The 21,925-nt window shown below is 48.5% G+C and overlaps 11 protein-coding genes across 11 annotated transcripts; 7 read left to right on the top strand and 4 right to left on the bottom strand.

The window, feature by feature from the left end:
• Window positions 1-75: 75 nt before the first annotated feature.
• EV420DRAFT_1623048 (uncharacterized protein) lies at window positions 76-690 on the bottom strand (the record flags this gene model as incomplete). The annotated part of the gene is made up of 5 exons (XM_060475893.1): window positions 76-93; window positions 143-207; window positions 255-336; window positions 383-468; window positions 516-690. 5 exons carry the CDS (start codon window positions 688-690, stop codon window positions 76-78), a joined length of 426 nt encoding a protein of 141 aa, XP_060323845.1.
• An 86-nt stretch (window positions 691-776) lies between these two features.
• Window positions 777-4,287, top strand: EV420DRAFT_1580674 (glycoside hydrolase family 3 protein). The gene is made up of 14 exons (XM_060474633.1): window positions 777-1,172; window positions 1,222-1,272; window positions 1,321-1,501; window positions 1,551-1,604; window positions 1,653-1,749; window positions 1,808-1,855; window positions 1,909-2,010; window positions 2,061-2,545; window positions 2,601-2,855; window positions 2,908-2,986; window positions 3,039-3,189; window positions 3,244-3,462; window positions 3,513-3,787; window positions 3,837-4,287. Exons 1-14 carry the CDS (start codon window positions 1,017-1,019, stop codon window positions 4,228-4,230), a joined length of 2,547 nt encoding a protein of 848 aa, XP_060323844.1. The 5' UTR covers window positions 777-1,016; the 3' UTR covers window positions 4,231-4,287.
• EV420DRAFT_1623046 (COG4 transport protein-domain-containing protein) lies at window positions 4,278-7,042 on the top strand (the record flags this gene model as incomplete). Its single annotated transcript, XM_060475892.1, has 12 exons — window positions 4,278-4,643; window positions 4,694-4,819; window positions 4,869-5,100; window positions 5,150-5,355; window positions 5,403-5,588; window positions 5,637-5,786; window positions 5,840-6,115; window positions 6,164-6,334; window positions 6,386-6,565; window positions 6,620-6,721; window positions 6,769-6,900; window positions 6,950-7,042. 12 exons carry the CDS (start codon window positions 4,278-4,280, stop codon window positions 7,040-7,042), a joined length of 2,220 nt encoding a protein of 739 aa, XP_060323843.1.
• On the bottom strand, window positions 6,734-8,097 carry EV420DRAFT_1124143 (vacuolar sorting protein DID4). The gene is made up of 5 exons (XM_060465937.1): window positions 8,056-8,097; window positions 7,836-8,000; window positions 7,631-7,786; window positions 7,360-7,575; window positions 6,734-7,309 (listed from the first exon to the last, which is right to left on the bottom strand). The coding sequence occupies exons 1-5, from the start codon at window positions 8,065-8,067 to the stop codon at window positions 7,115-7,117; spliced, it is 744 nt and encodes a 247-aa protein (XP_060323842.1). The 5' UTR covers window positions 8,068-8,097; the 3' UTR covers window positions 6,734-7,114.
• A 2-nt stretch (window positions 8,098-8,099) lies between these two features.
• EV420DRAFT_1631584 (uncharacterized protein) lies at window positions 8,100-9,048 on the top strand (the record flags this gene model as incomplete). Its single annotated transcript, XM_060476159.1, has 4 exons — window positions 8,100-8,411; window positions 8,462-8,777; window positions 8,828-8,891; window positions 8,939-9,048. The coding sequence occupies exons 1-4, from the start codon at window positions 8,125-8,127 to the stop codon at window positions 9,046-9,048; spliced, it is 777 nt and encodes a 258-aa protein (XP_060323841.1). The 5' UTR covers window positions 8,100-8,124.
• EV420DRAFT_1123948 (oligomeric complex COG6) lies at window positions 8,782-11,748 on the bottom strand. Its single transcript, XM_060465936.1, has 11 exons — window positions 11,353-11,748; window positions 11,172-11,302; window positions 10,925-11,122; window positions 10,709-10,876; window positions 10,327-10,651; window positions 10,137-10,273; window positions 10,013-10,088; window positions 9,702-9,962; window positions 9,557-9,649; window positions 9,437-9,505; window positions 8,782-9,382 (listed from the first exon to the last, which is right to left on the bottom strand). The coding sequence occupies exons 1-11, from the start codon at window positions 11,737-11,739 to the stop codon at window positions 9,071-9,073; spliced, it is 2,157 nt and encodes a 718-aa protein (XP_060323840.1). The 5' UTR covers window positions 11,740-11,748; the 3' UTR covers window positions 8,782-9,070.
• A 48-nt stretch (window positions 11,749-11,796) lies between these two features.
• EV420DRAFT_1580644 (DNA-directed RNA polymerase) lies at window positions 11,797-13,336 on the top strand. Its single transcript, XM_060474632.1, has 5 exons — window positions 11,797-11,959; window positions 12,018-12,125; window positions 12,172-12,604; window positions 12,655-12,891; window positions 12,943-13,336. The coding sequence occupies exons 1-5, from the start codon at window positions 11,825-11,827 to the stop codon at window positions 13,092-13,094; spliced, it is 1,065 nt and encodes a 354-aa protein (XP_060323839.1). The 5' UTR covers window positions 11,797-11,824; the 3' UTR covers window positions 13,095-13,336.
• Window positions 13,337-13,339: 3 nt separating this feature from the next.
• EV420DRAFT_1623041 (uncharacterized protein) lies at window positions 13,340-15,103 on the bottom strand (the record flags this gene model as incomplete). Its single annotated transcript, XM_060475891.1, has 6 exons — window positions 13,340-13,759; window positions 13,790-13,961; window positions 14,015-14,290; window positions 14,344-14,549; window positions 14,603-14,793; window positions 14,905-15,103. The coding sequence occupies 6 exons, from the start codon at window positions 15,101-15,103 to the stop codon at window positions 13,340-13,342; spliced, it is 1,464 nt and encodes a 487-aa protein (XP_060323838.1).
• A 2,734-nt stretch (window positions 15,104-17,837) lies between these two features.
• Window positions 17,838-19,613, top strand: EV420DRAFT_1650226 (uncharacterized protein; the record flags this gene model as incomplete). The annotated part of the gene is made up of 8 exons (XM_060478424.1): window positions 17,838-18,046; window positions 18,095-18,192; window positions 18,241-18,361; window positions 18,409-18,726; window positions 18,782-18,845; window positions 18,914-19,108; window positions 19,227-19,283; window positions 19,338-19,613. 8 exons carry the CDS (start codon window positions 17,838-17,840, stop codon window positions 19,611-19,613), a joined length of 1,338 nt encoding a protein of 445 aa, XP_060323837.1.
• A 219-nt stretch (window positions 19,614-19,832) lies between these two features.
• On the top strand, window positions 19,833-20,293 carry EV420DRAFT_1123740 (uncharacterized protein). Its single transcript, XM_060465934.1, has one exon. It carries the CDS (start codon window positions 19,913-19,915, stop codon window positions 20,180-20,182), a length of 270 nt encoding a protein of 89 aa, XP_060323836.1. The 5' UTR covers window positions 19,833-19,912; the 3' UTR covers window positions 20,183-20,293.
• EV420DRAFT_1123746 (kinase-like domain-containing protein) lies at window positions 20,294-21,577 on the top strand. Its single transcript, XM_060465935.1, has 4 exons — window positions 20,294-20,638; window positions 20,689-20,865; window positions 20,916-21,209; window positions 21,260-21,577. Exons 1-4 carry the CDS (start codon window positions 20,404-20,406, stop codon window positions 21,436-21,438), a joined length of 885 nt encoding a protein of 294 aa, XP_060323835.1. The 5' UTR covers window positions 20,294-20,403; the 3' UTR covers window positions 21,439-21,577.
• Window positions 21,578-21,925: the final 348 nt, after the last annotated feature.

Here is a 21,925-nt window from a genome sequence, read left to right as displayed (position 1 = left end):
GTCGTGTTATTATGTTAAGCATTTTAGAATCCGTCGTACACTGCTACACACTACCATAATAATTGACAATAGCTTTCAACAATCCCAACTTGTCTGTAAGAAACGTTTGCATTAGTATGGTAAGAGATTGGTTGTTGTGTACCTGAGGATTTTGCTTGAATTTCTCGTACAACTCCCGACTGAAGAAACTGACTTCTGTTTCGTTTTCTAAAACACATATTAGAATAGATCTTTACTTGCAGCCAGATGCTCACCGAACCCAACATCGGCTAATACCTTGGAATCATCGTCGAATAGCCATTCATCGTGGTCGAGATTTATTATCAGATTTGTGGTCTGAACGTTTATCAGATCGAGTTATTGAGCATGGGGGCCGATGCACCTTTGCACTGTGAGCTTGCGTATACAGCTTGAGCGTATCCAAAACGACATTTCGGTATGGCTTCCATCCTGGTTGTGTCTTGACAGCTAATCCGGTGTCGTCGAAACAGGATACTGGAAAAGAGAATGGGTACCTTCACGAGCCAAGTCCTTCAGTTGGCCTATAGTCGTCGTCTCGAGATTGACATTGTGCAGGACGAGGCTCTTTTCTGTGCGGTACTCGAAGGATTTTATTATTCGCAGTGTGATGGTCGCCGCTGTCTTTGGCCGGGCGACGTTGGTGAGGACGTCAGAAAAGTCAGAGTACATGGAAGCAAGAGGTGAGTTTGGTCGGATGTATCGGTCCGGAGGTGGCACACGATGTCTTTTCTCAAAGTTATTTCCAAGACGCTATCCTTATACCATCACGAGCAAAAAAAGTAGCAGCTACCTCCTGGTCCTATTAATGGTCTGCTACGTGAAAATATCGGATATTGCATTCCAAGATCTATCACTTTTACTTGCTGGATGATTCTCCGCTTCCTCAGGGACCTGCATGTGCTTGTACACTACGTCAAGTTTTCCCATGATAACTCCGACCGGCCTGGGACTATATAAGCTAGCGCGATATTCGCCTATACTGCCCCATTCTTGCCATGACACACCCTTTCCTTGATGCGGACATCGCTGACCTCGTACGGAAGCTCAGAATCGATGAAAAAATAGCGCTACTCAGTGCCCCCAATTGGTGGAACACCACTGCCATTGAGCGCTTGAAGATTCCTTCTGTTCGCATGAGCGACGGACCTAACGTAGGCAATCTGGTCAGGTAAGTGCTAGGGTACTGAACACGTTCGATAGGGCGTTCGAGGATCGTCTCATTTCGTCGCTACGCCTGCGCAATGCATTCCGGTGAGTCTAACGTTCTTGAGGTACAGGTTACGTTCTTACGAAGCGTAGTGCTCAACTTCTCTTGCCGCCACCTTTGATACCGAGTTAATACACAAGGCTGGGAACTTTCTAGCACAGGAAGCTAAAATTAAGTCATCCGTTCTGTTACTAGCCCCAACCTGCAATATTCAGCGCTCACCACTGGGCGGGAGAGCTTTCGAATCCTTTTCCGAGGATCCACATCTATCTGGTAATTAAAGAACTATTGTGACTGGGTATTGTCTGATTGCTATTGTAAGGCATGATGGCTTCCGCCTACGTCAATGGACTGCAAGAGGAAGGAGTTGCCGCAAGTACGTGTTTTCTAACACTCTGAAAGCCGCGCCTATAGAGGTCATTAGCCATCAAGCATTTTGTTGGCAACGACCAGGAGCATGAGAGAACTGCCGCGGATTCAATTATGTCAGACAGAGCCTTGCGAGAAATCTATCTGTATCCGTCAGCATCAGTTAATTCTCTCGAGCACTCTTCCTTCCTTCTGACTCCCCCGTTTCAGGTTCATGCTGGCGCAGAAAAATGCTCAACCATGGGCCTATATGACTTCGTTGAATATGATGTTTTCTGTTCTTGTGCTACTTTTAGTTAATACGCTTCTAGATACGGTCGTGTCGGAGGGTTACATTGTTCTGAAAATCGTCAACTCTTACAGGGAATTCTCCGAAATGAATGGGGCTTTGATGGAATCGTTATCAGTGACTGGTAAGTTTTTTTTTATAAGCGCAGAATTAGATAACTGACTCCTTCAATAGGTTTGGCACTTACGGCGTCGACGAAGCAATCAATGCTGGGTTGGATCTTGAAATGCCCGGCCCACCCCGATGGAGGACTCAACTGTTGGTTTCACACTGCCTGACGTCACAGAAACTGCTGCCTTCTGTAATAGACGAGCGCGTCGCTACCCTTCTTCGTTTTGTGCAGCACCAGGCTCGTAGGAACCCTGATGTCGTCTATGGTGACGGCAAGGAACGCAGTCGAGACTCACCTGAAGCCCGAGTATTCTGTCGGAAGCTTGCTGCCGATGGCATCGTTCTTCTCAAGAACAGGGATAATATCCTTCCCCTTGCTGCAGAAAAGGTGAAAAGCCTGGCCATTATGGGGCCTAACGCCAAAGGAAGTGTCATCTCAGGAGGCGGGTCAGCTCAGTTGAAAGCTACCTATGTGGTGACTCCATATGCTGGCATTACAGAAGGTGCCCCGAAGAATCTGGTCATCGACTACGAAGTCGGTTGTTACGGTCAGTATTGTTTATGTTACGCTTCCCAAGTATTGACATAAAAAATGTTACGTAGCTCACAAATATCTGCCTACATTGGAAGCCAACTTGAGAACGCCAACCGGCGAATCGGGCTGGCTTTGCACATTTTATAATTACGACGAGCAAGGCAAGCTTACGGAGCCTGTTGCCGACTTTATCCTATGTGATACACGCGTGAAACTGAACGATTTTCTTCCTGCTGGGCTCTCGTCGACTTGGATGATCAAGTTGACTGGAAAGTTGACTATGGACAAGACAGGTCCTTATGACCTTGGTTTGACAGTCGCAGGTAAGGCGTGCCGTCTTATAGATTATATCAAGATGCTAACGTGTCAGACTAGGGCGCGCGAAGCTCTGGGTGAATGGTAAATTGGCGATCGATAACTGGACAAAACAGACACCCGGAGATTTCTTCTATGGGTGAGTTGTACGACATTCAAATGTGCACGGTACCCATGAAATTTTTTGGTAGCCAAGGGACTATTGAAGAGAAGGCAACGTTAGATTTCAAAGCCGGTGTTGGTGTCGACGTTCTGGTGGAGTATATCAACACATCTCCGCCGAAAAACAGCGATAAAGAGGACGACATGAGAAGCTCTCAACCAGCGTTGATGCGTGGCGTTGTAAGTCCAAAATCCAAGATCTCAATCCGACGCTGAAGCGTGGTCTTCTAACAGCGTCTTGGCGGTTGTGAAAGGATTGACCCTGACAAAGCGATTGATTCTGCTGTATCGCTCGCTTCCAAAGTCGACGCTGTTGTCTTCTTTGCCGGTCTAACACCCGAATGGGAAAGTGAAGGATTTGACCGACCTACCCTGCAGCTTCCCGGAAGACAAGATGAAGTTATCACCTGTATTGCGGAGGTAAATCCCAATGTCGTTGTCTGTATCCAAGCGGTATGTGTTATTTGTATCCAAGTGGCTTGGTTTTCCTTGACGTAACACAGGGATCGGCGGTGTCTATGCCCTGGGCTGACAAGGTAGGAGCATTGCTTCAGTCGTGGTACTCAGGGAATGAAGCAGGAAATGCTATTGCCGACATTATTTTCGGGAAAGTGAATCCGAGTGGCCGATTACCCCTCACGTTACCTGTTCGTTTGGAAGATGTTCCATCGTTCTTGAACCGGCACAGTGAATATGGAAAGATCTATTACCGGGAAGACTTGTTTGTCGGATACAAGCACTACCAGGCCGTTGGTGTACAGGCGCAGTTTCCATTTGGGTATGTGCTTTTTACTTTGTATCTGCGTAATACTCTTACCTGGATTTAGCTTTGGACTCTCCTACACAGAATTTTCACTGTCGAATTTGTCGCTAACTGCAGTCACTGAAGTGGACGTTCAGGTTTCTGTTGACGTGAAAAACACAGGAAACAAAACGGGTTCGCAGGTTGTACAGCTTTATGTGTCATATCCAGACATTGGTATGACGCAGCCTCCGTTGCAATTACGAGGTTTTGCGAAGGCCCGGGATATACCGCCAGATTCAACACAGACGGTCCTTATTCCTCTCGACAAGTGCACGTTTTCCTTCTGGGATCCTTCTGTTAATTCCTGGCGCGTTACCGTTGGAAAATACGGCCTGCACGTCGGGTCCAGCAGTGAGCAGTTGGACTTGGAAGCGGTGGTGACAGTGAAGAAAGGATTTGTATGGAATGGATTGTGATGTGATGCAGTATGTACTTAGTAAACAAAAAAGGAAATTCAGCAATTATGTCCTTGGACACGAACTCCCACAACGATGGCACCGTCGATGCCCGTCCCGACCCTCGTCTGCTCACAAATCTTCCTGACATTCTCTCTGCACTTTCTTCAATCCAGTCAGAGGAGGCAGAGCTCTCCAATTCGCTCACTGACCTGCTGTCTGACCGGGCACCCATTGTGTCCTCGCTGTCGCGGCTGCGTTCCGTAGTACCTCAACTCAACGATCTCAACGAAGATGCACTGCTTTTGTCGGAAAAGGTTGTGACCACTGCCCAAACAGCGGAGCGCGTCGGGGGACGTGTCCGGTCGCTTGACGAAGAAATGCGCAGGATTCGTGAAGCTGGAGACCGTGTTGGTCAGGTTATTGAGCTCAAGGTGCGCCTTTTCTTATCGTATATTGCGAACTGCAATTAAATCTATTACAGTCGTCACTGGCAGAGCTGCAGGCATCTATTGAGAGCCATGACTGGGAGTCGGCGTCGAGGCACTGTGCTCGAGTAATGGCGCTGCCGCTGGATGTAATATCGGGGCCATTCGCAGAGCATGTAGTGGTACGTTCCGTGTCTGCTAGTAAGAGTATAGTTGAGAGAATAGGAATAGCCTACGTCGGACAACCATCTGCCGCCTGTCCAGACGCTACAGGCCGTGCGCGAGCAACTTTTGTCGGTCTTTCAGGAAAACTTTGAACGAGCTTCAAGCTCGAGGGATTCAGCTGCTACCAGTCGCTTCTTCAAACTCTTTCCTGCCATCGGATGGGAAAGGGAGGGTTTACAGGCATATGCATTGTTTATTGTCGATCTCGTACGAGTCCGAGCACCTGCATCTGCGAAAAGTGGGTTGGATACAGTTTCATTTGTTCATGCGTGCTCATACCTTTGCAGCATCTTCGCCTCTGTATTACACGACTGCTTTGACGGCGCTCTTTGAGAGCATTGCAATGATTGTTGACCAGCATCAGCCCGTTGTGGAGAAATACTACGGAGTGGGTAAGATGATCAGCGTCGTAGAGCGGCTATTAGACGAGTGCGACCGCGTTGTTAAGGGTTTGATTGAAGGATGGGAAGAAGAAAGGTCTATGAAGCACAAGGCAAGTATTCAAGCCATTTCATTGTCCCCCAGCTGAAGTACTTATAGTTATCGGATACTTCAAATAACCCTCCAATACCCATGTTCAACACCACCATACGTCGGCAAACTTCTGCAATGTCCCCCGACGAGGAGGGGATCGATCCGCGAGAAATCGATAAAGTGCTAGTTGAAGCAGCAAGCATGGCAGGCCGATGGAATCTGTTCCGAAAATTCCTTTGCGAAAGCATGACTGTACGTTATTCGACCATTTTGTTCATTTTTCCCTCATACGGTTCCAAGGAAGATTCTAGCTCTGAATCCACAGAGGCGCCAGTGGAGACCCCGACGCTTTCGTTGGATTCGACCAAATCACATCATCTATTTGAGGACCTGTTAACTACGTACTATATTCCAATGGAAATGTGGTATACACGTACCATCATGGACAAAGTGAGAGTTTGTCTTGTTATACATGCTGCTTATGATGAACTCTGATAGCGTAGGCTCATAGGCTATCCAATCCAGATCTTACTCAGTCACCAGTCGTAACAACTACCCCTGATGACGTTTTTTACATTCTCAAAATCGTGTTACTGCGTTTGATTTCGACGGGATCGTATACAGCTGTAGAACGGACACTGCAGCAGTTGCGCGAGGTCATGGAGCGAGATTACTCGGGAGTAATCAAGAAAAAGCTCGATGATGTCTATCGTGCTGCCGGGACCTCTGGTCAAAGCAGGGGCGAGAAGGTAGAGAAAGAGAACCGTTTAGCATTTATTGTACGTTTTTCTTCGGCTTCGCAAATTCAGTCTCCAACGGTTTTTCAGACGCTCTTGAACGACTTGGATATATCTGCCTCGCACCTTGAGCGCCTTACACGGGATTTAGTGACGGGCCCAACGATTGGTCAACATTTTAGCGAACAGCAGCAACCGTTAGTGAAGGATCAGATCACTTCATTCTCTTCCTCGTCTGCTAAGATTGGGGCAACTCTAAGAGTTAGTCCAGTGTCTTCGTGCGTCAGACTACCTCTTACGCTTTAAGTTTAGGTGGGATTAGAGCAGCTCTTCAACCAGCTCTTGAGACCAAAGTTGCGCAATCTTGTACCAGAAATCTACAAGGATATCTCCTATGTTCTAGATGATGACACTTATGCCGCTGCAGAGTATCAAAATGTGGTCCGAAAGCGCTTCATCAAGACATGGGAGACATGTATGGATGGATACAAGGTAGACTTTGTTTTTTTCGCACCTTGGTCTTGCTCTGGATGACCTGCTGGACAGGATGCGTTTACTGACCGTAATTATCGCATGTTCTTTGGCCTGGCTCTCGATGTCCTGTTGAAGCCATGGGAGAAGTTCATGATGGGATTCAAATTTACCGAGGTTAGACTCTCTTGTAGTGACAAGGATTTGTAACTGAACGGCTACAGTTGGGTGCTATTCGGTTTGACAGGGACCTGCGGTCCATCACCACATATCTGTCATCGCAGACCGCGTTTGGCGACGCCAGAGAGAAATTTGTTCGTTTACAACAAATGTCTACTTTGTTGAACCTGGATAATGTACGCGACCTACGTTTCTATGGTGCTAGTTTTCTAAACAGTGCTACAGGAGGAAGACGTTGACGAATTCTACAATGGATCTGGCATATCTTGGAAACTGACTGCGCAGGAAGCTCGTGCCATTGTTTCTCTGAAGGTATAGGCACCGTACTGCCATAGTATACACCCGTATGGGTAGGCCGATAATATACAAAATGAGATCAGCAGTCTACGTCTAGCCCCGTCGCAAAGCATCCAGCCGTGCTTGTAAGGCATCCTCATCAGATACTGCTCCACCGCCAGAGGTATCGCCACCAGTATTGCTGTTGTCGTTGCCTCGTGTTGGCGCTACGCTGGATTCTCCCAGAGCTACAGGCTGCTTACTTGCCACGGGAGTTGATACAGCGATACCGGTGGGAGCATCAGTGAGCTTGGAATATCATGAGTCAAAGGAAGGAGAGAAATACAAAGGCAACATACCTGCTGCGACAGATTGACACCGATCTCGTCTAATACTTCTTTCAGAATCTTGTCGCCTTCCTCCTCTTCATCTTCAGCCTCGTCGTCCATCACGTCGTCGACTGCGTCGGACATCATTTCCTCTTTCATGTCCATCATTGAGCTCTCCTTCTCGAACTCATTCATGATTCGCTGAATAGCTGGTAGATTGAGGCCACGGTTCATGGAAGCCATCGCCTAATCATTGAGTATGAATGGAATAGCTGAGGCAAAGCAATGGATGTCTGCATACACGAGTAGCACCCCTCATCGCGCTCGCCATCTGTTCGTTACTTCGCAGTGTTTGTATTCGCAGGCTGACGGCCTGGAGCTGAGTGCGCATTTGATAGAACTTGTGAGTGTACCGTCGGGTCCTGACGAGGTCCTTGGCCATTACTTTGCAGGCATTCTGCAGAGTAGCATTATTGCCTGGCAAGCTTAGAGTTCGTGAAATCTACCATTTGGCCGGCCTTTGCGCTCTTCTTTATGTCCATTATCAATTTCTTCTCACTTTGTTCGAGCTTGGTGCGTTCCCGGTCGAGCTCACGCTGTGCCTTGGCGAGGGCGCGTTGATGCTGTCGCAATCGTTCAGCAGGCGTGACAGTCCGACCGAAGAGCGTTTCCTGTACGGCTCCATCGTCAGCCAGAACGACGACAAAGGAAGAAAGGACGACGTGCGATGATGTTCATGGTGGCGGTGAAGGTAGAAGACGAATGCCGCAGTCCGGCCCGCTGTGCCTCTTGATCATGGACGGCGACCTGCTCGACATTGGCAGGCAATGCTCGCTGTCATCCTGCAGCCAAGTCGATTTTCTTCCTATCAAGTGTCGTTGCGACCTTTTCTTCTGCAAGGAGCACATTATTCCTGATGCTCACGGCTGTCGTCTCGCCGCTACTACACGCGCCGTCAATGATAGCACTCTACCCAAATTTCAGCGATGCGCAGTACCTGATTGCTCCAAGCCTAGTCTCGACGCATTTTCTGGGCAAGGATCTGCTGCATGTCCTCGGTGCAGCCAGTCATTCTGTGCTGAGTAAAGTCTGGGTCCCTGCTTCCTTGCCTGTGCGCTGAAAATCTCCCCAGCCACCGGTATCCTGAGGCTCACTCGTGTTCCTCTGCATCCAGCTCTGAGTCTACCTCCCGCAATGCTGCTGCTGAGGCTCTGATAGCCAAGCATTTTCCCGCGACGTCCAAAGCTTCGTCGCGCCGCACTCCCAAAATTCCCACTGACCCCGTCAAACTCGCTCAATATCAGAAGGTAGAACTTATGAAAATGAGACACAGAGCTATTCCAGCGGATCCCAAGGATAAGCCGACGTCCGTACCCATTGGCGACCGTCTGCACATAAAGCTGCAAGTATATGACAGTGACCAAGAAAAGATATTCTGGCTTCGAAAGGTAGGATCATATATGAATATTATCTGATTGCTCATTCGTTCTCTTTTCAGTCTATCGTGACCGGGAAAGCGCTAGATTTGCTAGCTACTCAAATGAAAATATCTACTTCTGTCAGTCGGTCAATATTCCCCAACAGGAATATACACGTACTTATTCTATAGCGAAGCCTCTTCAACTGTCGGATACACGGGATGGCCATATCCTTGTCAACAGTGAACCTCTCGCCGCTCAGGTCGAGGATGGCAGCAGCATTCTTATAGGACCAAGATGAAAACGTATATAGATATCCTAAACTAGTCCTTCTCTTCCAAACCAAAGATTTGCCACAACAAGTGAACCTGACCGAACGGCCTTTCGCTGCCTAGAAGCGTTGAAGCGGCCTCGTATTTATTTTCCGGTTTCCTCACTTCATCGCAGATAACCTTGTACCCTTGTGCCATTCTTTCTAGGGCTGCCTGATGAATTGTAGTATGCAGGCGCTGCACAATTAAGTGGGACAATCGTTGCGACTGGACAACTTCGAGGCCCGAGAGCCAAACGGAGAATCTTTGGAGAGCCGTTTTCAATTCTTGTGGGCGGATAGTCGGAATATATGATAATGGTTCCTGCAACACGGTATATGAGTACACATCGCGTAAGGGACAAGAGAAAAAACGTACACTGCGATCCCATTTATCGCAAACGGTTATTATGTCGTACAGCCCAGCGTCGACCATGATATCACGATACTGTTTTCTTGTTAGCATCAAAGGCGAAGACGCATGGACACGGCAACTTACGTGCTCGTCCGTAAGGAGGGCTACACGCTCGTTCATTACTGTTTGAAGTGCTTTCTGCTTATTTACGGTGAATGCAAATGGTTCGAGGACACTCTGATAGCAGTATTGAGTACGGAGGTCAAAGCACCAGGTTCAAAGGACTGACCAATAAATAGCTTAAGCAATTCAGAACAAAGACCGACATATCCCATCTTGATACTGCTCTGGCTTTAGCTTCAGCAGAATTAGTGCACATCTCAATGGCAGGATCCACCATGATGTCCAATACGTGCTCAAATCCTGAAATAAGTTTTTCTTCGTCTTCGTTTCCTAATAGAGATGACTGGTAGACATTCATGATTTCTCGGAGAACCTGTGCGTGTTCAATTATGGGTATTGGGGGTGTTAAGGAGAGATCGCTGTTATCCTGAAGAGAAAGTTAGGATCGAGTTGTACCGAGTAGACCACACAGCTCACAAGAGGTACTCGGAGAAGGGATCTGCCTAACGCTTCTACGGCGTCAAAGAAAACTTTGTATGCAACTTCAGTGATTCTAGAATGATGTTGGTATCAATAGCAGAGAAGAGATATAGTCACCCACTCCTGCAGTGTCTTTGACAAAATAGCGTCTGTACCAATTGTACGACGCATCGTGACCAAGTAGAATTGCAGCAGGTTCGCAATCTTGTACGACACTATGCTGCTTTCTTGTGATCTAACTGTCTGTTGCACGCGAACCTCAAAGGGAAAGCGTCAGGTAAGGCTAAAGGAAAAAACAAATAAGGACTTACTTTCAAAGGCACACAAAGTTTCCCGACGGCCAGATCCATAAGCTCACGAATCCAATCTTCCTCTTCGCTTTTCTCGTCAAACTGCCGCACGCTGCCAACCATTCGCCCATCAGCCTTTAACCCAAAGAGACTTTCAAAGAATTCCCTCTCGGCTGCTATGGCTTGGTGCACCCAAGCAAGCATATCACCAATATAACGCATGGGGTCATGTGCATGTAGTTCAATGGGGCGGGGCAGACCTGATGGACCACCCCTTGTAAGAGCCGTTAAAAACGAAGAAAGAAGCGAGGCCTGTCGCGTTTGTGATAACTCAGAAAGAGCCTCACTGATCTTTACTATCAATGCACAGGAACACAAGTACTAACACTGAAGATAGACGTACGTGAGCAATTCTTGTCTTTGACGTAGTCGTCGCACGGCTTCTCGCATAGTTGGTGTTACTTCCAAATGTGCATCGCGGCCTATTTGTCGGAACTCGTATGAACACCAGCGAGCTATCTTTTCGTAGCCTTGTTCCAGGTAAGATAAAGTTGAGGACATGATTTCCAGGCTATTTGACGCGTCAAGGAGAATACAGGGTTCAGGATAGCGACCTTACCCAGCTTTGGTGGGCCCTTCTTCGCCTGCCATGAGTACACGGCAGTCATCTCGGATTTTCTCTGTTCTATCCATGGCGTCAAAGAATCGCTGACCCAGCGGAACGCCGCGTGAAGTCATTGCTTCTATTTCCTCCTCGCAGAGAGCAAAGCGTGCGAGAAACAATTCGACGACAGACTTCTTGACTTCTACTTCCTGCCTGTCGCATATAGGTAATATGCTCGGATGTACTTTAGATAACGACTCACCTCTCTTGCCTGAGATTTCCGGCCTTTTCAAGCAGAGACGAACTGGCCTCGCTTGTCAATTGCAGCTGCCTTTCAGCGTCGTCGAGGCTGGCATGCATGGCGTCGACGTGTTTTTGGAGTTCGCCAAGTTTCTGTGATGAGCAATGAGCAAGGCTTAGCTACAATATAGATATTTATTTACCTGGTCGACCTCTCCAAAGGCTGTTAGAAAATGGCGACTCCCTTCAGCCAGCTTCTGCTCCATGTCCTTCCTGAGGTTTCGTCGCGCGCGAGCAGCCGACTCACCTAAGGGAAGCTCTACAGCATCCTTAGGGCATAATCTGCTCTCTTCATCGTCACCGTCGAGCTCCTCGTCGTCTCTTTGGACTGCTTTTCCCTTTCCACTGGATGGAGTTGCGTACAAGTCAGAGAGCGTGCGTAGCGCCTCCTTGGTCGCTTCATCGTCAAAGTTGGTGCCAAGGACCTTGTATAGACGCAAGGACACCGGGTTGCGCGACTGAGTGGCAGTGGATGCCTTACGTGACGTCGCAGACGGTGTCGAGGATGGAGATGGTGTGAGTGAAGACATACGGAAGACGGGCCGGATACCGGTTCATCGACAACAGCTCGTGGGAAAACCAGCTTCAATTTTTTTCTTCTTATCGACAGTCACGATGAGCCAACCTGAATTCGATGCACGGCGGCTCGTTGGAGTCAAGGCAGAGCGTGTCACCAACATATCTAGTACTGACTATCCTGGTCACTACCCCAACGAAGACCATGCCTGGAGTCTCAGTAAATTCAAAGCAGTACGTCCTCTACTCGAACGTATTTCAGGAAGGATAGTGAGAGAGCCACGAAGGACAGAACTTAAAAGTGCAAGTCAAGCGACTTTCCAATCGCTCCATTGATTTCGACATCGTCGGCGTCGATGCCTCCATTGCAAATGCATTTCGGAGGATAATGATGGCAGAGGTTCGTTCTGATACTCTAGCCGTGCATTCAATGCTGACTGTAGTAGGTTCCGACAGTGGCCATTGAGCACGTATACGTCTTCAACAACACGTCCATCATTCAGGACGAGGTTCTTGCCCATCGTCTTGGTCTCGTTCCTCTCAATGTCGATCCTGCTCCCATAGAACCTCGTCTCTCTGCAGGCGATGCTACCGACCGCAATACCATCGTTTTCAAAGTAAACATAAAATGCGAACGAAATCCCGATGCTCCCAAAGATGCTACAGAACCTGAGGATTTATATATCAATCACGAATTTCTTTCGCGACACTTAATATGGGAACCTGCAGGGGAGCAAGCCCTAATGTTTGCCGACAATCCACCTGCACCCACAAATCTTGATATCGTCCTAGCGAAACTACGACCAGGGCAGGAAATTGAGATGGATTTACACGCTGTCAAAGGTGTCGGTAAAGACCACGCGAAATTCAGTCCTGTCGGTTAGTGTCCTTTGCCCCCTTACTTTATCTTACGTTAATACCCAATCCAGCGACCGCTTCATATCGGATATTACCCCATATCAAGATTCTAAAACCCATACCGCCACAACTGGCTGAAAAATTCCAACGGTGTTTCGCGCCAGGCGTTATTCGCGTCGACCCTGTTTCAAAGGAGGTTTCTGTTGATCCCGAAGGTGTACGAAACGACACAGTCAGCAGGGAGGTCCTTCGACACCCTGAATTCGAGGGTTACGTAGAACTGAGCCGAGTGCGAGATTGGTTCCTATGTGAGTCTCTGTCCCACAGTTATGGATGGCCCTTGCTCACGGTGGTATTAGTTAATGTCGAATCAGAAGGACCTTACGTTCCTGAAAGAATTCTGCCCGAGGCTATAATGGTGATGAGGAGTAAGATTGCGCAGATTCGGGCGGGAGTGGAGGCACTAATTTCTGGACCTGGGGACGGTGATGTGGTGATGGCAAACACCTAGCGCCTTCAAGGAACCTTGTACTACTACTGTTCAAGTCGCTTTGAAACTTGGAGCATATTTTTGTCACCCAAGTTCGCCGATGTTTCATCAGATGCCGAAAAATCTATACAGTCGGCACAGGCGGTTATGCTCTTTGTACGACCCTTACGGAGGAAAGGCTTCCGAACATTGGGATTTATCCAAATTGAAGTACGTCAAAACGGTCACAAAGATAGAAAATATAGAAAACGTGAATAAGACATTCCTTACTCAATAATCGATCTTACCGAATCGAAAAAATCCTTGTCATTGGCGAGCTGTACTGCAGTATGGGCTAACGCCCTCGCCACCTTCTCAGTCTGCACATACGCATAATCCGAGTCGGCAATATCGTTGTACTCGGGCTCGTGGTTATAGGGACAGTTGGCAACGGTCGACGTGTCACAAATTGCATAATTAGGATGGAAAACGACGCGGCTGGTGCTGAGCAGTTCGTACGAAGTTTCGTTGATCGTGGGATCTTGAACGAAGGACGCATCCGTTGCAGCCGGAGCGACGCTAGAGAACGCCCAAGAGTTATCGTCGAATTCTGGCGTTGCCATCAGGTCTATGAAATATTGCCCCAGTTCTTCGTGGACTTCCAGCGCCGGATATGGGATGTCATATGTGACAGAGTCGGGAAGACCCTTTATAGCATCGTCAATATATGATCTGACTTCCTCGAGCTCGATGGTGTATCGAGTACGGATGGAGACGGTTATTCCGAGCTGGGTATGGGAAGTGTTAGACGGGAGGTAGTATGAATGGGTTGAGTTCGATGCTTCGAGCGCGCGGTATGTTTCAACAGACAGCGTTAGAGGACCTTCGGTTGCCTCTGAAGCGTGTCCTCTAGGGAAAAAATCAACACGGTTGATGCCAGTGAGTCTGAGTAAAGTACATACCCAGGACCTGTGAACGTGATCGCTACACCGTTCTCATCCTCAGCGAGGGTATACGTTTGGTTGACAAATGCGTCGTCGCCGTCCCTAACAGCGGCAACGACATTGTCAATTTCCTCTAAAGTAGCATTGGTAACCCCAAGCTCGATCTCTGTCTGGATGACATTTATAGCGTACATGCCGATTTCTTCGATGCTAGAAGCCGTCGTAGAATGACCAGGAAGGCTGCTTGTCAAGTCGCGAATGATGACCAGCTCCTGGTAAGTTTTCCCGACTACTCTGTCAGGAAAGTTAGGCCCTAACGTGGATTATAAAGCAGGGACAACACGTACTCAAAGTGGGTGCTACCACTGAGCTCAACCTTGGCATCTATCCGAGCTTGCATGGGCTGGACAGCGCTGATAGTAGACGCCGGATGTGCCATCATAAAGACGGCATTCTCGTCGTCGAACGCCCCGGCGTTGAGCAGAAGACGCTTGCCGGCTGTGTCTTCCTCATCGAAGCAGCCGTAAACGACGATTCGTGCAGGAATGCCATACTACGTTGGATTTATTATCAACGATAATACTCAGATCAGAATGCGACACGTACATATAGTAAAGCCTCGCGAGTCATGGTAGCTGCGGCAAGCCCGACGGTAGCAATGAGGTTATGCCCGCATGCGTGCTTTATCCCTGGAAGAGCGTCGTACTCCAGCAGAAATGCTAAGGTGGGGACATCGGCCCCGTATCCAGCTGGAATATTTTCAAATGTGAGTTTCAGCGACGTTTCGAAGCCATATGCTTGCTTAGTGACATTGAAAAGTGCTACAAAGACAAAGTCGGTGAGTACTCAGATGGGGCGGTTGGATTGGTACTTGCAAAGGTTGTCTTCAAAGTAGCCTGTGATCGTACTGGCCGCAAAATACTCTTCCAGCGCCGTCTCTGGGTTTGCGTATATGGCGTGGCCGATATCCTGGATATCTGGCCAGATATTGGCAGAAATCATCTGTAGGGTTTCAGGGAGCGTCGAAAGGTTGGCCTGAGCGGTTGCATGGACTTTGAGAAAAATTGAAGCCCAAACGACGAATGACTGAGTCCATTGCGCTACCATAGTTGCAGGTTAGGGTCATGGTACCAGTAAGGGGGGTTTTATACATCCAAGAGTATTCTGTAGAGCCAAGCAGCCTAAACCGACGCCCGAGCCTGGATTACAGCTGCACCGTTATTGACGGAGGATTATGCCTTGATTATTGCAAAGCATGGTGACCAGATTATTTTCTTCCGGGGTGTCGGTAACCATTTGGAGGTCCTTTGATATAACCAGGCTCCAGCGGGCTCGGATATCTCTGGGATACAGAAATATCTGTACAGTCTCTTCAAATGTACTATAAGGAGGATAGAACGAATATTGGACCCTGAACGTAGTTCAGATACGCGTTGCCAGCCAGGCGGATAAGTAGCGTGCCTTGATTAGGCATGGGCGCCGATTGATGCGCACCTCGTCGGCACACGATTCTCATCCGACGCGTTCCGACGGAGCTTGCCGCAAGAACCTATTTCTCTCCTTCCTTTAGTACTTTCATGTACGAATGCCCAACGATTGTGTACCCGTCAAAAAAGCGTGCAGTAGGTCTTATTTTATTGTTTTCGTCACGCTCTGAATCTAATGCGGGACGCTCTAACAGCTAAGGAGGCTTGTCAACTCTGCTCTAACTCGTAGGTGCTGCCTCGTATTATCTAGACTTGATCCCGCACTTGCTGGAAGTTGTGGCGATGGACCCTCTTTCGCGCCATCTTGTCCTTGCTGTCCGCAGTATGACGTCTCCGTCAACCCTACGCAAATGTCCGCACTTATTTCCATGTTTTATCCTGAGAAAGGAACCGAGAGTCACCGCTATACTCTGAGCTATAGTCAGCGTGATTGATCCGTCATTCTCCATTTCCATCAAATGCATATCTTGCATCAGCCACCGATGCTCCCTTGCTTCTTACTTGAGCCTACCATCCAATGGAATTACTTTGCTGATAGATTGTTCTTATTCGTCTGCAGTCAATGATGGCAGCTGCCGAAGTACATACACTGGCGGTCCAGCTCGCTCAGAACGTCTACGGGCCACGTCTAGCCTGCTCGTCGACCCTCTTATCTCCCTTCCATTCCGAGATACAAAAGAGCATCTCTCCTTTCTCCTCAACCACATCAGCCACATACAAGTGGACGTTTACATTCTGCACTGGTGAGCATCGGTTCTTCTTGTTTTCACGTAAATCAAGGCTGAGCAAACGCGCAGGCGAGAAGAATTATTACGAGCGAATGACGGACATTCACGGCTGAGAAGCCTGAGCAACGTGCGTTTTGAAACTGTATCTTTCCGAATTCTTTGGATTGAATTGTGCGCCAGAATTATTGAGGACATCATTACGCCCTCATCTATGTTGAGCTATTCGTATTTGAGAACCGTTGCACAGGGTGCACGTTATGACAGGACTGCTTTTCGCCTTGGCTTTGATGTGGAAGTCCCTTCTGGAGGCGAATCATACTTTGAACGCCAACACTAGAATTTGATCGTCAGACTTCATCCCCACATATCTCAAACGTTCCAAAGATGTCACTCTCACCGGTCGAAATCAATCTTCCTGACCTCAAAATCATGCGATATCCGGGCTCGCCACGCTCTCGTTGACAATGTCGTCGAAGGTTCGCCACGATGGCGGCTTCTCGTGACATACGTTTCGGTAGGTTTTTTCTCCGCTACTTATCGTCCGGCAGGGCAATGAATGTCTTGCGTCGCCGTCGCTTGAAGAAATAAGGCAGGCCTAATAACCGGATGCGGCGGTCAATTCCAAGGATTCCAGAAATGTGCCAGACTCGCAACGCCCAAATTACGTTTGCCTTGCATATGTACACTTAAGCTTACCTGGAAGAAACTCGGCAACTTGTTAACGGTGGATCGACTATATTCCCCGAGCCGTCTTTGACATCATAATTCTTCCATCCGTCACCTATCTCCTTCAATCATCAGAGGTTCTGTACCGGCATATCTCGAACTTGGTCAATGCGGAGCATCAATTGTCCGTCATTGAAATCCTTTGACGCTTCCTAGCATTCGATTGTACGTCGATTGCTTGATGCACATGGGAGTACCGTGCATTTCCGCAGCCTATCTTGGAGTGGGCTGGATCCGGGGATAAGGCATCTAAAAGCTTGTCATTGTATTCAGCCCTGGCGTGACCTGTACGATGTTTGAGATACAAAAGGCACGATTGTCCCATGCGGCTGGCGCAAGGGGAGCAGGAACCTTCTAAGTTCCGGTTTGTCCTTTTCTTAAAACGTTACTTCGCAACGGTATCGTAATAACGCGTTTGCTAAAAGGCGTTACATACAAGTACTGAATGGTAAAGAGGCATTACTTATGACAAAGCTCGGTGCAGTTTCCATTGGACCAAACTGAAACACAGAACTGACTGCTTCGTAGGAGATGATTGGACCACGGAAATTGGCAATGGTGCCGAGTTCTCCCGATGGCACCGCGGTTGCGACAACCATATGGCTAGCAATACGATATTTGCCAGAGCATGAGGCGGCGATACGGTCAGCTGCCTGCAATAAAATTGGCAAACGACCAGCGGGCCAGCAATGAAGCTGAAATGTGGAAGATGCATTTGTCAAATCGCAGAGACGCCGTTGGATGCCGAGGGGACGCCGGATGGACCCGATTAAGATAAAGACGGCCAAACAAATGTCAATAGCGGAGATAAGATCCACATTTCGGTCTCTGGGGTCCGATCAAGCAGGACGCCAGCATCATCCCATTCCCCATCTCTCCACCGAACCTGATCGAACCGCCATGTCCACCTTTACCTACGCCTCTCAGCCTCAGACGTCGCCCGACCTCTCGACGACGCTGCCAGACCCTCCAGACGCTGCCGACGACGACCCTGATGTTGCTGGAGGCAAGAAGAAAAAAGTCGCCAAAAGGCGAAAAGTGAACCATGCCTGTCTCTACTGCAGACGAAGCCATATGACGTGCGACGAAGGCCGCCCGTGTCAGCGATGGTGAGCGGCTGCTTGGTGTCATGGCTTATATGACTAGAGTCCTTACAGTATAAAGCGCGAGATTGGCCACCTCTGTCACGATGAACGACGCTCGAAAACTGGCGACAAGGCGGCGACGCCACCCACGACGAACAACCTGGCGACGAGTGCGTATCTCTTTGCTTTTGGCTCTCCAACACGCTCACCGTGTGCAGCAACAGTGTACCAAGCTCCAGCTCCAGCTCCACCAAATCCTGCCTGGCCCATGTCAGTGGGCCAGTCAACGCCATTCATGTACCGCCCAGAGACGCTAGGTAACGAGTTTTCTGTCCTCACGTACGCTGCTCTCTTTTTGCCGTTTTTCTGTCTCACCCCGTATCCAGGGACTTTCTGGAGACACTCGACGAGAGCTCCTTTTTTACACCCCCACCTGCCGCACCCATACTCCAATCACCATTCCCCCAACCACAGTCACAACCAGCCATGTCGAACACATCTGATGGATCATCGACAACGACGGCAGATGTCTTGCCGGCGGCAACAAAGACCGAGCGTTTCTTGCTCACCGCAGCGGACCAGGAGTCGGGTTCACGCGACGAACGATTGAATAGGGTCATTAGGAGCAAATACGAAGCGGGACTACTCAAGCCGTACAACTACGTGAAGGGTTACGCGAGGCTGTCAAGATGGATGGACAGAAAGTGCGCATACAAATACATATTTTTCTGCAACTGGTATTAAACCTTCAGCGGCCAGTGTATCACAAGAAAGCAAGCAGCAAATATTACAACCTCTTTCAGTGTTACGTCCCAAGTTCCGCGTGAGTCTCGTCCTTCTCCATGCCGTCAGCGTTAATTCAGTCATTTCAAAAACCTACTTTCCCCACAGGCCGTAGCTCAGTCTCTCCGTGATATCGACCTCGTGTTTATTGAGGAAGCTTTCGAACGTCTACTCCTCGACTATGACCGAGTATTTTCCGCCATGGGTGTCCCTGCTTGTTTATGGCGCCGAACTGGCGAGATATACAAGGGCAATCGTGAATTCAGTGAGCTCGTCGGAGTAGATGGATACATGATGCGCGATGTGAGTCTAGTCTCCTCATTTTTCTGCCCCATGACCGTCCCCCCTGACTGATGCACTTGCCACCCCATTATTATCCGTCCAATTTAAACATGACTGATGCGGTTTAATTTGTTCGTAGGGCCGATTATGCATATACGAATTAATGGCAGAGGAGAGCGCTGTAAATTATTGGGAGGTGAGGCTCACACGATCTTTTTGTTTAATACGTCCGTTCTCACTGTTCTCTTAGAAATATGGTCACGTTGCCTTCGACTCGTCCCAAAAGGCTGTCCTGACGTCTTGCGTGCTACGTTACAAGCCCAATCTTAACAGCACCGCTCCTAATCCCAATTCCAATTCCGCGGCCACGAATGGATCGTCAAACGGGATCGGAAATGGAATGAAGAAGGAAGAAGAGATCGGACGGAGTGAGGAGGGGCTTGTGAATTGTTGTTTTTCGTTCACGATTCGGAGAGACAAGTGGGGGATTCCCAGTATGATTGTGGGAAACTTTATTAAATGCTAACGCGGTACGGTGTAGAAGTCTTTAAAATGACGATGTGTAGATGACGATGGTATTTATTCTACCTCAATGTATATACTTATAGCTACACTATCATCTCAGGGACAGTCCTCTAATCGTACATCTCTTATTGGAAGGAATTACTGGGCGTCTGAGGTGTTTGAACCTTGGGAACTTTTCAAATTCCAAAAAGCACGGGGCCGGGACAAGCGGCCTTGGCCGGTCGTGTCGGAGTTCTCCCATCATAGTCGGTGCTCCAGCCCTCGTCTGTGGATGTCTGGCCTCGGTCTGGCGGTCTTTTGATGTTCAGCGATATCTCTCAATCTTTTTCGCTAGCCCTTTTTTGCTTTTTCTATCAGCTATACTACTTTTGGGCTGCAGCTGATCCTTATTGTCGAGTCTGGATGCTCCCTGCTTGGAAAGTAACTGAAAGGAATTACTGCATGATCAAAGCGATTCTCGTTTTAGTCTTGGAGAGACTGCGCACATGTTACCAACTGTGGCGACTCGCTCAAGAGTCTATCTCGATTCGCAGAATGGCACTTAATCTTTTCTCCAAGTCGCTCATTTAGGCTCGATTCTTGAAACGACTTTAGGAACGTGATCGCAGTGTCCGATGCTTTAACTTCCGGGTTATCAACCTTAATGTCAAACGAAGATGCCGGGTCCCCATCTACTGACTGCTCGGAGCTGCACCGCTTTGTTGAGTAAGAGAACGCGATGTTCACTGCGGCTTCGATACTTTACCCATATAATCTGTCGCTTATGATTCATCTACGACACCCGTGCAAGAATGTTCGCTCTCTTCAAGAGAATCCTGTGGACGCTACGACGTTACTTGAGATTTTTTCGTCATCGTTCGTTGTCCTCTTACCACATCCCTCACACGGATGAGAGATACATCACACTCGCTGAGCTATACACCCATTTTGGGAGGGGTCCGCTACCAGCAGAGCTGGTGAAGCACATTGCGAGGGACGTGCTCGAGGCCTTGGCTGCGTGCGAGGACCAAGGCATTGTATACGGCGGTGAGTTCATTTGTTGATACTAGAGCGGTATATATGACTAGGGGTAATAGACCTAGACTGGGAAAAAATCCTTCTATCAACACAGGACTTGGACTGGCTAGCGTCCTGGTATTGTGGTGACAGGGAAGACTCTGATTTAGCGTCGTCTGCTACTGGGAGGACTACCCAACTCCCCTTTGATGCAGCGATGCCGACAGTATTTCGACTAGTCGAGTATGAAACAGGAGGTAAGGTATTTTGTTCTTTTGCCTCTCATGGTTAACTGAAGTTCATGAAGGTGGTGTATCACCTATACCTTCTACACCCCTCGGTATGCGTCCACCAGAGGTCATTTTGGGCATTCCCCTAGAAGCCACTGCGGATGTATGGAGCCTAGGATGCATTATATATGAACTTCTAATGGGTGAGCCGCTCTTTGATCCTTCGTTTCAAACTGTAGAGTGCGGTCTGTCCACGGATGAGTCGCACCTTATCCAAATGATTGAGATGTTGTCTCTCGATGGGTTCCTTGGGTTTCCGGAGGATCTTGTAAGAAGGGGAAGAGACTCGGAACGGTGGTTCAGTGCAGATGGTAGGCATTATATTCTTCTCGTGGGCTGTTTGGCATATGGGTCCCTTCAGGTACTCTCCGTCTGGAGACGACATATTATCCTGTCACGCTGAGGGATATTTTGTATCGACGCCTTTCCGGGGTGGATGTGGATGAGATATACGAGTTTTTGGATGGGATGATCTGGTTGATACCTGAGGAAAGGACGGGCGTACGGGATCTACTGCAGTCGAGGTGGATTACTGCTTGAGTTTTTACGTCGGTGGCGTAGAGAAGGGACTATTGGAGTGTGGACAACGTTTGCCTTTACCTGCGGATTTTTATATAATTGATAGATGCATAAGTCAGAAATTTCGGAGAAGGGTACATCGGAGAATGTGAAACTAGATGAATAGATCTAGTAGAGTCAGACAGTTGATCGAATCACTGGGAGCGCAACTAAAGGCGTCGGGCCTGTGAAGGACTGAGACGCAAATATATAGCAACCGGAAAAGTTCGTTGCAATCACAGCGTCATGCTTCTGATGAAACTGTATGCCTGAAAAACATGGTAATTGGCCCAGTCTTTCCATGTCGTCGCGTGACATCAGAAAATTGATACCTTTGAAGGCAAGCTCGAATTTACACTAGTTTCATGTATCGTTTGAACCATTTAAAGATGTGAATGGTATCAGGATGATTCCAAGGCATGATATATGCTGGCGAATATCCTGGTCTTTGTCATTAAAGAAGAATGTT

This window comes from Desarmillaria tabescens (assembly GCF_030435595.1).
Source record: "Desarmillaria tabescens strain CCBAS 213 chromosome Unknown EV420scaffold_72, whole genome shotgun sequence".
NCBI lineage: Eukaryota > Fungi > Basidiomycota > Agaricomycetes > Agaricales > Physalacriaceae > Desarmillaria > Desarmillaria tabescens.
This window is presented reverse-complemented; position numbering and strand designations above follow the sequence as displayed.